The sequence below is a fragment of the Aythya ferina genome (assembly GCF_964211825.1).
Source record: "Aythya ferina genome assembly, chromosome: 1".
Classification (NCBI taxonomy): Eukaryota; Metazoa; Chordata; class Aves; order Anseriformes; family Anatidae; genus Aythya; species Aythya ferina.
In genome coordinates this window covers 24,710,660-24,722,691 of record NC_140296.1, presented here as the reverse complement: position 1 = coordinate 24,722,691, position 12,032 = coordinate 24,710,660, and the positions used below count along the sequence as shown (strand labels likewise).

At 33.6% G+C, this 12,032-nt stretch overlaps 1 protein-coding gene across 10 annotated transcripts in view; it reads right to left on the bottom strand.

Annotated features, from left to right (window-relative positions):
• The window catches only part of NBEA (neurobeachin), a 522,340-nt gene that overhangs the window by 359,388 nt on the left and 150,920 nt on the right, over positions 1 to 12,032 (bottom strand). For all 10 annotated transcript variants that reach the window (XM_084537470.1, XM_084537471.1, XM_084537462.1 and 7 more), the window contains exons 14-17: positions 4,449 to 4,528; positions 3,851 to 3,913; positions 3,646 to 3,743; positions 2,339 to 2,431 (exon numbers count right to left, since the gene is read on the bottom strand). In XM_084537470.1, the coding sequence (XP_084393596.1) occupies positions 2,339 to 2,431; positions 3,646 to 3,743; positions 3,851 to 3,913; positions 4,449 to 4,528 (334 nt within the window). The remainder of the gene's footprint in view (positions 1 to 2,338; positions 2,432 to 3,645; positions 3,744 to 3,850; positions 3,914 to 4,448; positions 4,529 to 12,032) is intronic.

Below are 12,032 nucleotides of genomic sequence, written 5' to 3'. Positions count from 1 at the left end.
TATGATGTGATGAATGGAAGGGAAAAATAATTGGAATACCTATGCTGGTTACACTTAAACCAAATTTTGCTTTGTAGTTACCTGATCTGACTTACATAATGTATGAATTCTTGTAAATAATAATAATAAAAAATCTTTATTGTAAAGACACTCCAAAACTGGTAAGACTAATTATTAAGGAAAAAAATGTTAAGAAACACCAAAAATAGCACATGTTAATGTATTTTGTAGCTCTATTTTGCTGTATTTGAGATTAGATATAATTACAAGTAGAAAATTATAAACATACAAGCCTATACAGTCCTGTTTTAAGAGGATTTAAATGTGCGGATAAAAAGTAAAAATCTGGCTGTAACTGCCTTGAAGCAGCAAGGACGTAGAAAATGAAATGAATATTATTCTGCCTACTGTTAAGGTTAGGCAAAGTGGTCTGTCATCACAGATCACAAACAAAAATTAAGTACAAAATTCAGAGTTTCATCTTGTCCAAGTAGCTAATCATCTCAACTCTTTGGTTAATCTGCAAAGAAAATCTACTGAATGGTAACTGTGTATTATTTTGATTCCTTTTTTTTTTTTTTTTTTTAATTTATTCATTGGTTATTAATATTGTATTGGTTCTGATTTCATAAATTATAACATCTCTTTATGCAATTCTACTTTAGTGCATTAAAGTAGAATGCCAAAAGAATGCCTGTTTGCTGTGATATAAAACAGAATTTTATAAGTTGTTTATAAAATGTACGTGGTTTACAATTTTGCAATTTCTTAGAATTTTCTGTATTTGACTACAATTTTATATAGCTATGCATATGCACACATATATGTGCACAAATAGGCACACCTCACAAGCATTAGTTATAAGATATGAAAATGGGAGACATTTTCAGTTGCTGAAATCTACCTAAAATGTGAACGTTCACAGATACCTAGGACTCTGCAGATTTTTATTTATTTATTTTTTTATTCAAAGTAATCTAATATTCAAAGATACCTTGAAAGATGCACAATATTCAAGTGGATTTGAATGACTTCAATTACGTGACAAAATAAGATTTTTTTTTTAATTGTCATGTTAAGTAAGCACTTTCACTGAAGAATGGAAACTCCACAGATACATACATAATTACAAAGAGATGCTCAGGATCAGGAACAGAAATCTCAGCTTCTGAAAAATCTCAGTTTTTCTTTTCTGTAATGTTCTGCTCAGTATTTGCTATTCAGTTTACTGCATATGCAATAAATGATTTGAACAAATGTACTTATTTGGACACAGGCCTCTGTGCAAGTTAAACCTTTATCTGGTGTGTCTTAATTCAACTCCTATGAATTTGAACCATTTTTAGTAAGCAATGTTTGAAAAGCCCTTTGAGATTCTTGAATGGACTATGAATTTGCTTTATCAATTCCCAGAATGCTCTTTGGTTTGCTGGATCCCATGAGAAAATCCCATTTGGGAGTATGTTCTCAGCTGCCTCTCAATTACACTGTCATACTTTATTGATCTTATGGAGAAAAGCATGTATAGCAATACTGCACTCTGTCTGGAGTCCTAGTTTCTTTACCTTCTGAGAAGGTTTTATGTGATGAAGTCTACAGTAAAGCACATTGCTAATTTCCATCCTGCATACTATCCCACTGGAATATCTGCATACAAGAGGAAAAGTGATCAGCAGCAGGTTACATAGCCCTGCATGATTTTCATTTTTTTCTTAACACCAAATAAGGGAAGATGAGACTAAGTACATCTATTTTGTGACACAGATCATTTTAAATATGAATATTTCTTACTTCCCTTGTTGTAGAGACATGATCTTACCTCATTTTTTTATGATCATTTACTTGCTGTTTACTTTTTATTCTGAATCATTTCCATGTGAATAACACATTATATTTAATTTTCCCCATCAGTTTGAAGGTATTTTTAAAAGTACAATCCTGACACACGTATTGCAATCACACTGAAAATTTGAGCAACAAATTTTTGATGACAACCATGTTTCCTACAACCCTTACCTGAATGTGTAAGAGAAATTTCTAAAATGTATTTTTGAAAAATGGTTTTAGATCATTTCAGTGTTTAATTTTCAACATATCGTATATTTGGTATATAAACACTATATCTTTTCAGATGTCATAATAGTAATGAGTTAACTAGAAGATCAATTTTATCCTAATGCATAAAGGTAACAGAATGTGCAAATGATTAAATGGGAAATGTAACAATTTTATTCTATGTCATTTCTGAAGACTGTCAAATTATGCAGAGTAATTATGACAAAAAGGCATAAAGAACTGTGAATTTACACTACTACAATAATTTTAAAACTACACTTACTTATGGCCCAAGTGTTTGAGAAAATATCCAAGAACCTTCAAAGCTTGCACCCATATACTCTCACTTTTGGAAGCCAATAATTTATAAATTACTCTAAAAAAAGAAAAACAAATTCACAAGGTTTTTCATTTTATTACCGAACATCACACATACAGATTGTATTTCACTAAACAGGAATATCTTATAGGGAACTTACAACACTAAAACCCAACAATCTACATAAAATGGAAGGGTATACTGAAATCACCAAGCACAGGATAAGAATTTGATTACAAGCTCTTTAGGTTAGAGGCATGGTGCGTTTTCATTCAGTTCAATGTTTCATAACAGAAAGAAAAAAACTTTCCTAATAGTCTTCCCTAACTAGAAGAAGAAAATAAAAGATAGCCTGAGAAGTTATAGCTTAAGACAAAAGGAAAAGATTGGAACACAAAGTTACACCAGGGTGGTTTCTTGAAGTACCTGGATAGTACAGAAAACAAAAATGTGGTTTGTTTGTTTGTTTTTGCTATTTTGCTATAGAACTATAGATAGAAAACTGATAGAAAATCCTAACTTTTCAACAGGTCTTCCCTATACTTTTGTTTCACCTAGCGTTGCCATTCAAATAGTTTTAAATACAAGTAGTATTATGAAGTTTTAAATATTTTATAGAACATACTGTTTGAATTTATCAGTGATAGGCATTTTTTCTTCTATTCCTCTTGTATTTTCCAAAGTACAATGCAAAATAAAAACCTATAGTAAATATTAAATTATTACCATTAAATTTATTAATCTTGGAAAAATCCTGTATTACCACGTCAGGCAAAAATCCAACCAACCAACCAAAAAAAAACACACCCTACTTTTCTGGCAATTATCAGATATTAAAAGTATGAACAAGCACATAAACATATAAGTTCCACAGACACCTTACTTTTTTTTTCAGAGAGAATTTGAGAGATTAGGACATGATTTCTCTCATTTTCCTCTTCCCCAAATTATGTAAAACATCAGAAGACAGAATATTCAATGATTCTGAGATAGATACTTGGCTTTTTGATGTATCTTGTTAATTACATATTCTATTTGAGATTGAGAAATAAGTACAGCAGTACATTTACCTTCAAATGTGATAGTGATAACCTCAAGGGGAAAATTTTAGTCTCAGAGCTATCCAAAACCAGTCTGTTTTTGAAAAAGTTATATACCAAATTAATAAAATTGTACTTTGAAAGATCAGCAGTTGTGATATTTGTGTGAAACAGAAGGCATTTGGAATACTGCAACTACTTTTAAAATATTTTCTCACTTCACTGTCTTACCGTATCCCGTTTCTCTGATCAAAAGCAGGGATCATGGATGCTGGATGTTCGGACATTAGTGCCACTAGCAGCTGCAGCACATCATGAATATTTTCATCCTGTATGACAAGACCAACGTTACTTGACAAACTAACCTCAACAGCAAGCTTCCCACAGATCTGATACAAGTGATTACAGTAAAAGACAGGTAATTACAGTAATGTACCTCATGCATTGTTAATAAGTAATTTAATATGCTCTGCAGTTCATCTTCTTTCACACCGCGATCCTAAAAAAAAAAAAAAAAAAAAAGAAAAAGAAAAAGAAAATATGAAATTTTTTTTTGAGAGAAAATTCGTTCTTTAAAGCATGGCCTAAGAAAACTTGGACTGAGTCAAATAATCCTACAAATTTACTATGTATACTTCAAAGAACTAAATTCTCATTTTCACTACATTCCTTTTCCGTACTACAGTGGAAATACAAAACAGCCTGAAGTCAGGCCTCTATTACTGCTAGAAATGATTCTCATAGTGTGGTGTTTCGATGGTATCAGCTATTACTGCCACTCTTCCAATTCCTGATGCTCAACCAAAAAAAAAAAAAAATAATAAAAAAAAATATATATATATAGCTTAGTTTGGTGAGGTTAATAAGAAATATTGTATGCATTTACTGCCTTTATGTCTGTCAGAATTATGTGCATCAATTAAAATTAACAACCAGAAACAGATATAACTCCTGATAGGTATCAATTATTTACTACTGTGAAAGAACCTATATAACAGATATTAATGGTTTCCATCTGTAATTGACTGTTTTACCTTAAGAATAAGTTGTTTCAGAAACAGAAGCATAAATGCCCTTAGTGATATGATCTCTTTCTGTGAGGGCCGAGGACCATCTGGAAGAAGCAAAACATACCACATTTAAATATAAGTTAACTCCTCTAATGAGTGCACCTTCTTCAGTTCCTACAACAGATCTCATATTATATTCATTATATAAAACTTTCAGAATAACATTTTACGACACAATGCACCTCGAATGATGTTTCATTTTTGAAGAAAAAAAAAAAATCCAGATATATTTTTCAAACAAAGACACAAGAACACAAGACACTGCCCTTCAGGGCAGTAATCAGATCTTGACTCACACAAGTGAATTAAGGTATAGGCTTTGTAGGATCATGTTCTCATACGATCCAGGAGATACAAATCTGAATATAGACAACCAGTCTCTTTATTGACTAATTCTACTCAACTGTCCCAAGGTCAGTGCACAATTCAGGATAAAAATCTAGTTCTATTGACTATATTGAATGAAATTCCACTGAAAACAGTGCAAGTAAGTAGTATAAATAAGCTTAGAAGGGTATGAATACAAAGCCAAATCTCACCTAAAATTTTTGATGATAACTTGGAATAACTAGCCCACTATGTTAATGCCATCAGAATGAAATCCAAAAAAAAACGAATTAATGAAATATTAGTGATGGCTATTACTTGCAACAGAAACAAACAATTTAATTGAAGAGAATTAAGGAGTCCAAAAAATAAAATCAATTTAAAACAGAAAAAAAAAAAAAAGTCAGCAATCCTTAATCCTTTAAAAACTTTGTTTGTAGAAACACATTATAAAACCAAATCTAAAGAAAATAGATTTTCTTTTAAGAAAAGCAAGAAGCAAAGACTTAGAATAAATATATTCATTTGAACTTTGCTATACTGTATATTCCATTCTCCCCTTTCATAAATGGCTAAGATTGAACTGGAAATTTCTTTGTTAAATTCCTACTTTTCAAACAATATGTGTCATACACAGTCATAAATTTTGCACAGTGAAAATCAGTGAATCCTGATTTACTTTTTCATTAACCATTTTATCTTTTGCTGATAAACAAATATCAAAACTTAATAACATATACATCTCAGTAGGATTTCAAATCCAGTTAAATCCAAAATTGTAATATATGCATTTATATATTAAATTTCGGGCTCCACTCCTCAAAGTGAAGTCACTGCTTTACATAGCTAATTCAGGAAAGTGCTTGTTGCAAACTTGAAGATGAGTTGTATTTGCTTAGCAAGGGAGAAGAAACAGACTAGTTAATCCTCTCAAGTTTTCTTCCCTGTTTCAGATGGAAGAGGAGTAGAGTTGAGTAAATTTCAGAAAGAAGCAAATAACTTTCAGCTTTCTCCCCATACCATCATATGTCACAACTGTAAGGGTATTGTTGTAAAAATCTCTTGCTTAGGCTTTGAAGCTATATGAACAGTTTTCTATGAATACATTCTAATGGCACCATGAAACACCCACTTCCTGTTGTAAAAACATAATTGAATGTTTTGGTACTAAATGCACTACATTAAAAACTGCATGTGCTTTTCTGGCAATGGTGTTGCTAGCCAACAGCTATTTTTTCCCTTAATTGAAATGCAAAATCTAACTCCTTTAACTGCATCACAGAAATCTGTGTCTTCACATTGCCTCTGCCTTCCTACACCTTACCAGGTTTCATAACAGAAAATATCTGAAAACCATGCCTAAAATCCGAGGTGTTTTGTCTTTCCTGAAAGACTGTAATTATGGAAACAGAAAATGGAACAATAAGGCAACAGAGAGCTCTACAAAGCCTTCTTGTAACAGAAATTTCAAAGGGTGGATTAAAAAGAGAATATCCCAAATTGGAACCTCTTCAAAGATACCTGAGTTTCATAGTTATTCACATACCCAATAGTTTCTCTGGAGATACAGAAGAACCCTTTTGAGTTCTTCAACATGCAAAAGACACAAAAGGAGTTCTTGCTTGCAGGTTATATGCCAAGCAGACTGAACAATGCTTTTTCTTTTTTTGCTTTTGTCCTCCGTTACTGTTTTTTCCTTGTATTTTAATTGTGTTTTGAAACTTCATTGCCTTAGAATCAGAAAAATAGGGAGAGTCTCTACTCAAAAGACTTCATTACTTTGAAAATTAAAAGAGGACTGGTAGAGAAAAATAACAGAGGCTAGAGAAATTGAACGCTATGTAAACCAGTTAGCTACAAGTACTGGAAGAATGGTCTGCACAGCATTTTGCTGTACTATTTTGCTGTACTTCCTAATTTCAGGATTATTTCACAGGTTTCCATTTAATGTGGTCTTCAAAAACAAGTCATTTTTTCCTGCCACCTATTTATAACTGGCAAATGAATCAAGAACAAATAATTAAACAAAACACAACAATAAAATAAGAAACTCAATTCCATAGTATTAAGTGGAAAACTTGCTTCCTTTATGTACATGTACATCTGAAATGTAAAACTATCAAGCAAAATTATATTAAAAAATGTATCAAGTATCATATATGTATCAAGTATCTATACATTTTGAAATAGTGTTTCTAATACTTGAGAAGGAAACAAAAAAACATAAATTTACCATAGTGAATTAAGAAAGAAATACTCATTTGAAATATGAAAGCAATAATGAAAAAGAAGATAGAAAACCAAATTTGAAACAAGCATTTGAGTTTTTAAGTAATTCAAAATGTTTGCATGTCCTGTTTTATAAGCTGAATTGCAGAAGAATCAGGAGGTGAACTTTCACTTTTTTTTGAGAAAAAATGTTAGTCAAATAAGAGGGTATACTAAACTCAGTCAGTACAGAAAACACACCCAACTTTGTGCTTTATTAAGACAGGAGAAAGCAATAAAACTTCAAAGCAGAAAAATGTCTGCAGGTAATAGTAAATCAAACTGCTAATATTAAAATGTGTTTCGATATTGCTGTGTAAAAAATTATAAATGTATACAAGAAGAAAGCATTACGCTATTAAAATGTCTGCATGAATAAGCTTACTTTTAATATGATAGCAAATTATCTGAAAACAGTATAACATGGTCAAATTTCTGATATTGGCATGATTTATATTAAAGTTTCTTTCAGATTTGAAAGGTCTTATTCCAAGTTAGCTTAAAGCTTCAGATGTCTCTGATAAGGAAATACTATATTTCATTCTGATGCGCTGGAAGGAAGGGATGCCGTCCTGGACAGGCTCAGGAGGTGGACCCATGTGAACAACATGCAGTTCAACAAAGCTACATTCACGGTCCTGCACTTGGTTCAGGCAATCCCAAACATGAATACAGGCTGGGTAGAGAATACATTGAGAGCAGCCTGAGAAGAACTTGAGGGTATTGGTGAATGAAAAACTCTCCATGAGCAGAAATGTGCGCTTGCAGCCCAAAAAGCCAATCTTATCCTGAGCTGCCTCAAAAGAAACATTGCCAGCAGGTTGAGGGAGGTGATTCTCCCTCTCTATACTGCTATATTTCAGGTGGTGTCCACCTGAAATACTGCATTCAGCTCTGGGGCTCCCAACATAAGAGAGACACAGACCTGTTAGAGTATGTCTGGAGGAGGGCCACAAGGATGATCAGAGGGCTGGAATATCTCTCCTATGCAGAGAGTCTGAGAGAGTTGGAGTTATTTAGCTTAGAGAAGAGAAGGCTCAGGGGAGACCTTATTCCTCTCTACAACTACCTTAAAGGAAGTGGTGGGGAGCTGGGGGTCAGCTTCTTCTCACAGATAACTAGTGACAGGACTAGAAGGAATGACCACAAGTTGCGCCAGGGGAGGTTCAGGTTGGAAATTAGGGGAAATTTCTTCTCAGAAAGAGCAATCAGGCATTGGAACAGGTTGCTCAGGGAATTGGTGGAGTCACCATTCCTGGGGGTGTTTAAGGAAAGGTTGGATGTGGTGCTTAGTGGGTAATATTGGTGGTAGGGGGATGGTTGGATCAGATGGTCCTAGAGGTCTTTTCCAACCTTAATGATTCTATGATTCTACAACCTTATAGTGGACTTCTAGGCCTTAAAACCTAAAGGAAAATTGGGGAGAGACACTTTTTCAGGGAGTGATGTGATATGACAAAGGGTAATGGCTTTAAACTAAAAGAGATTAGATTTGGATTAAATATTCAGAAGAAATTTTTAAATCAGAGGGTGGTGAGGCACAGTAACAGGTTGCTCAGAGAAGCTGTGGATGAACAATTCCTGAAAGCATTCAAGGCCAAGGTGGGTGGGGCTTTGATTCAGTGGTAAGCTTTCTAGTGGAAAGTGTCCACTAGACCACTATTCCAACCCCTTGGGTTGGAACTAGATGATCCTTAAGGTCCTTTCCATCCCAAACCATTCTGCAATTCTATGATTTTCTCATATTGTGATATTTTTCTGTTTCTCACAGTAAAACTACCACTCAGTAGGTCTCATTCTTTCATTCTGAAATATCAAATGACACTTTTGAGGCAGCAAGTCTAATGTTCACATCATTGTATTTTATAAGCCTAAATTTCTTGCTTCTACAAACTTCTCTTTACACACTGTGTTACTTTTTAATGAATGGTAAACTTGCAGACAATATGTGGCAGTAGTGGCTGCATGCTATTTAATAAAATCAACACAAAAACAACATCCTGGAACAGTTAACTTCTCTGATTTATTAGGACTGGTGAAGTTATGAATTGCTGAAAATGGAAGTGTAAAGAAAAAAACATAAGGCAGTATTATCTACAGCTTTTTCTATTTGTAGCATTCTAAGATCATGAGCCTGAATCAACCAGATTTCCACATCACATTGGCAGATTTCACTTAATGTTAAAAAAATGGATGTCTGGAGAAGAAAAGTAATGAAGTAATATAATATCCAGTCAATCAAACATTTTGAAAAGTTTTAGGGAATTTTATCAATCGATGAAAGTAATTAACGTGTGTTCAATAAAACAACATGAAATTAAGTTAATATGAAATGAAATTTAGCAACAATCATATCAGCAATTAATATGTTTCCACAGTCATTTGATTACAAGTTATCATAATTATTACCCTTGTGCTAGTTAGAAGCAGAAGCAACCTGTAACATAATAGCAAAAAAATCTTACTGTTGATTTGCTGATACAGTGCCATGTCACTGATCTTCTTCCCTGGCAAGCCAATATGTTCAACTCAATACAATGAAAGTCATTTTTAGATAGGAAATACTACACAATACAGCTGTATCAAATACATAGGACTTTCTGCAGTCTAAGCAACAGGGAGGAACAAGGAAGAAGTTGAAATTAGCCTTGAAGAAAGGTAAGTTTATCTGGAAATCTAGCTGACCAAAGGAGGAAATTCTGATCTATACATATTTTGAAAAGGTGCATGGACTCACCATATATAAAATGCCTTCCCAATTACACTGCACAGGCCTTAGTAATTGTGATTTTTGTTGTCGTACCACTACACCAAACAAACAGTAATCTGCACTATCCAATTACATTTTAGAGAGCTATCTAGTTGTATTCTTACAGAAACAAATGTGCCTAGTCTGGAATTGACACAAATGAGAAGAGAATGTACTACACCCTTAAAATACATAAGAATTAGAGAAAAGATAGGGAAGTAAAAGAGCCATACGTATGCTAATTCACAGTAACTGATTCATTTTTCATTCTTAATTTTGTGTCCTTGTGTACCCCATGCCTTCTGCTCAGATTTTGATGAATACATTATATATTTTTTGTAGCTACACAAGTGGCCTTACAGATATGAATACTCAAAAGATACAGCTCACTGCAGAGAGGCAGATCTGGGCAAGGAAAAAGCAAGCCATATCTCCCGCAGAAAGAAATGTCACACAATTTCCACAAAACAGCAAGCCTAGCCATAGGGAAGTCTGTAACATGCAATACATTTCCAAAGTGTTGTTAGGAACTAGTATCATGATGCAGAACTACAGGTACTCTTTAACTAAAATAAAAAAGAAACAAACAAACAAACAAAAAAGAATTAGAGCAAAAAGTAGACAATATAATCAAACTTGCAATCTCAAACTAATTGAGCAATTTTCCAGATCTCTATCTAGATGTAAATGTAGCTGACATCTGGAAACTTTACCTCCCAGTAGCTGGTCATTCAACAGTCACAAATAACAGTGTGTTTATAAACTCATCAGCTGGGCATCTAACTTCCTAATTCCTCTCTGAGCTCATTTCTGGTTAGCTTGCCTGGAGGTAAAACTGTGCCTAAGCAGCACTGCAGTGTAATCTTCATCAGGACGTCACAAGCACGAGGCTGGAGAGTCAGTCCTACGGCAGGATTCAGCTAACCCTACTTGTAGACATCTACAGTATACTTGGCTTCACATAAGACCTGCTTCTAACCTTCCACTGAAGTCAGTGGAGGGCTAGTCAATATAGCCAATAGAGACTAGAGAGCAAACACCTTACAAACCAAAGAGTCTGTATTGACTCAGGTCAGGATTCAGTTTCCTAAACGTACATTCCAGTGCAATTTGACACACCATAAGGTATCTAAGATATCTACACATTGCTAACAGTGAAACACAGGACACCTGCATCTTTCTGCAGCAGACCCTGAAAAGGAAGTAGGATGCCCCCCAGAGACTATAACAATGCTCGAAAGCCAAATGCAGGCAGCTGAATCCATCATATATTCCTTTGTTTATTATCGGCAGACATCTAGCTCAAATTGAAACACCTACTTTGTAGGTACTAAAGATGAATGTGGCTTAATTCCGTTTGGGCAGAGGGAATCCAGAGTCAGTATCAGTGGAAAATACTTTTTTATCATTCAAAAAAAATAAATAAATCCAAGCTAATTAAGGAACAGCTGCAGTTAATTTTCATAATCTGATATTACAAATTTTTCATTCAAATGAATAGAGAACAGAAGCGCAGTGTGCTTTTGTTAGGTATTTTTAAAGCAATTTTTAATTATTCTATGAAGAATATAGTTAGTCTGACATTATACTGTGAGATAACTTTGAATGAGGTCCCAGCTCTATTTTTTTTATTTTTTTTTGTTAATAATAAAAACGGTAGGAACAATTCTTATCCTAGATTAAGCATCCTCAGACAGCTATTCCTGTGGGCCTCAACAAGTTATAATTCCACTGCCTGTGAGTATATATAAGAATTGTTCCTTCAATTTTTATTTATTCACAAAATAATTACATAGAGCTATGAACATAGCTCCAATAATAGAAGAATTAGCCAATAACTTATCTGTATTCAGATTCTTAAATATTTGCATATTTGACAGCACTACTGCATCTCTCAGTTGTTCAATTTTTCAGCATGACAGTAATGTAGTAACAGAATAAAGATAATTAATAACATTCTAATATCAATTATTTTTTAAGAGACTTTCTGCCAAATCCTCCCTTCTTTACACAAGTAGTCTGCTAAATGTAATGACATTACAGCTGGAGTGTATAGGATTACAATGATTTGATGCTCTGGTTAATACACATCTGTTACATGCAGCATTTAGCCTTCATGTATTATCATATTTTGTTGTTGCTACTGTTTAATGTTTCCTGAGCTAGACGAAGCACCTGACTATAAACAAAGTTAAATCAATCTC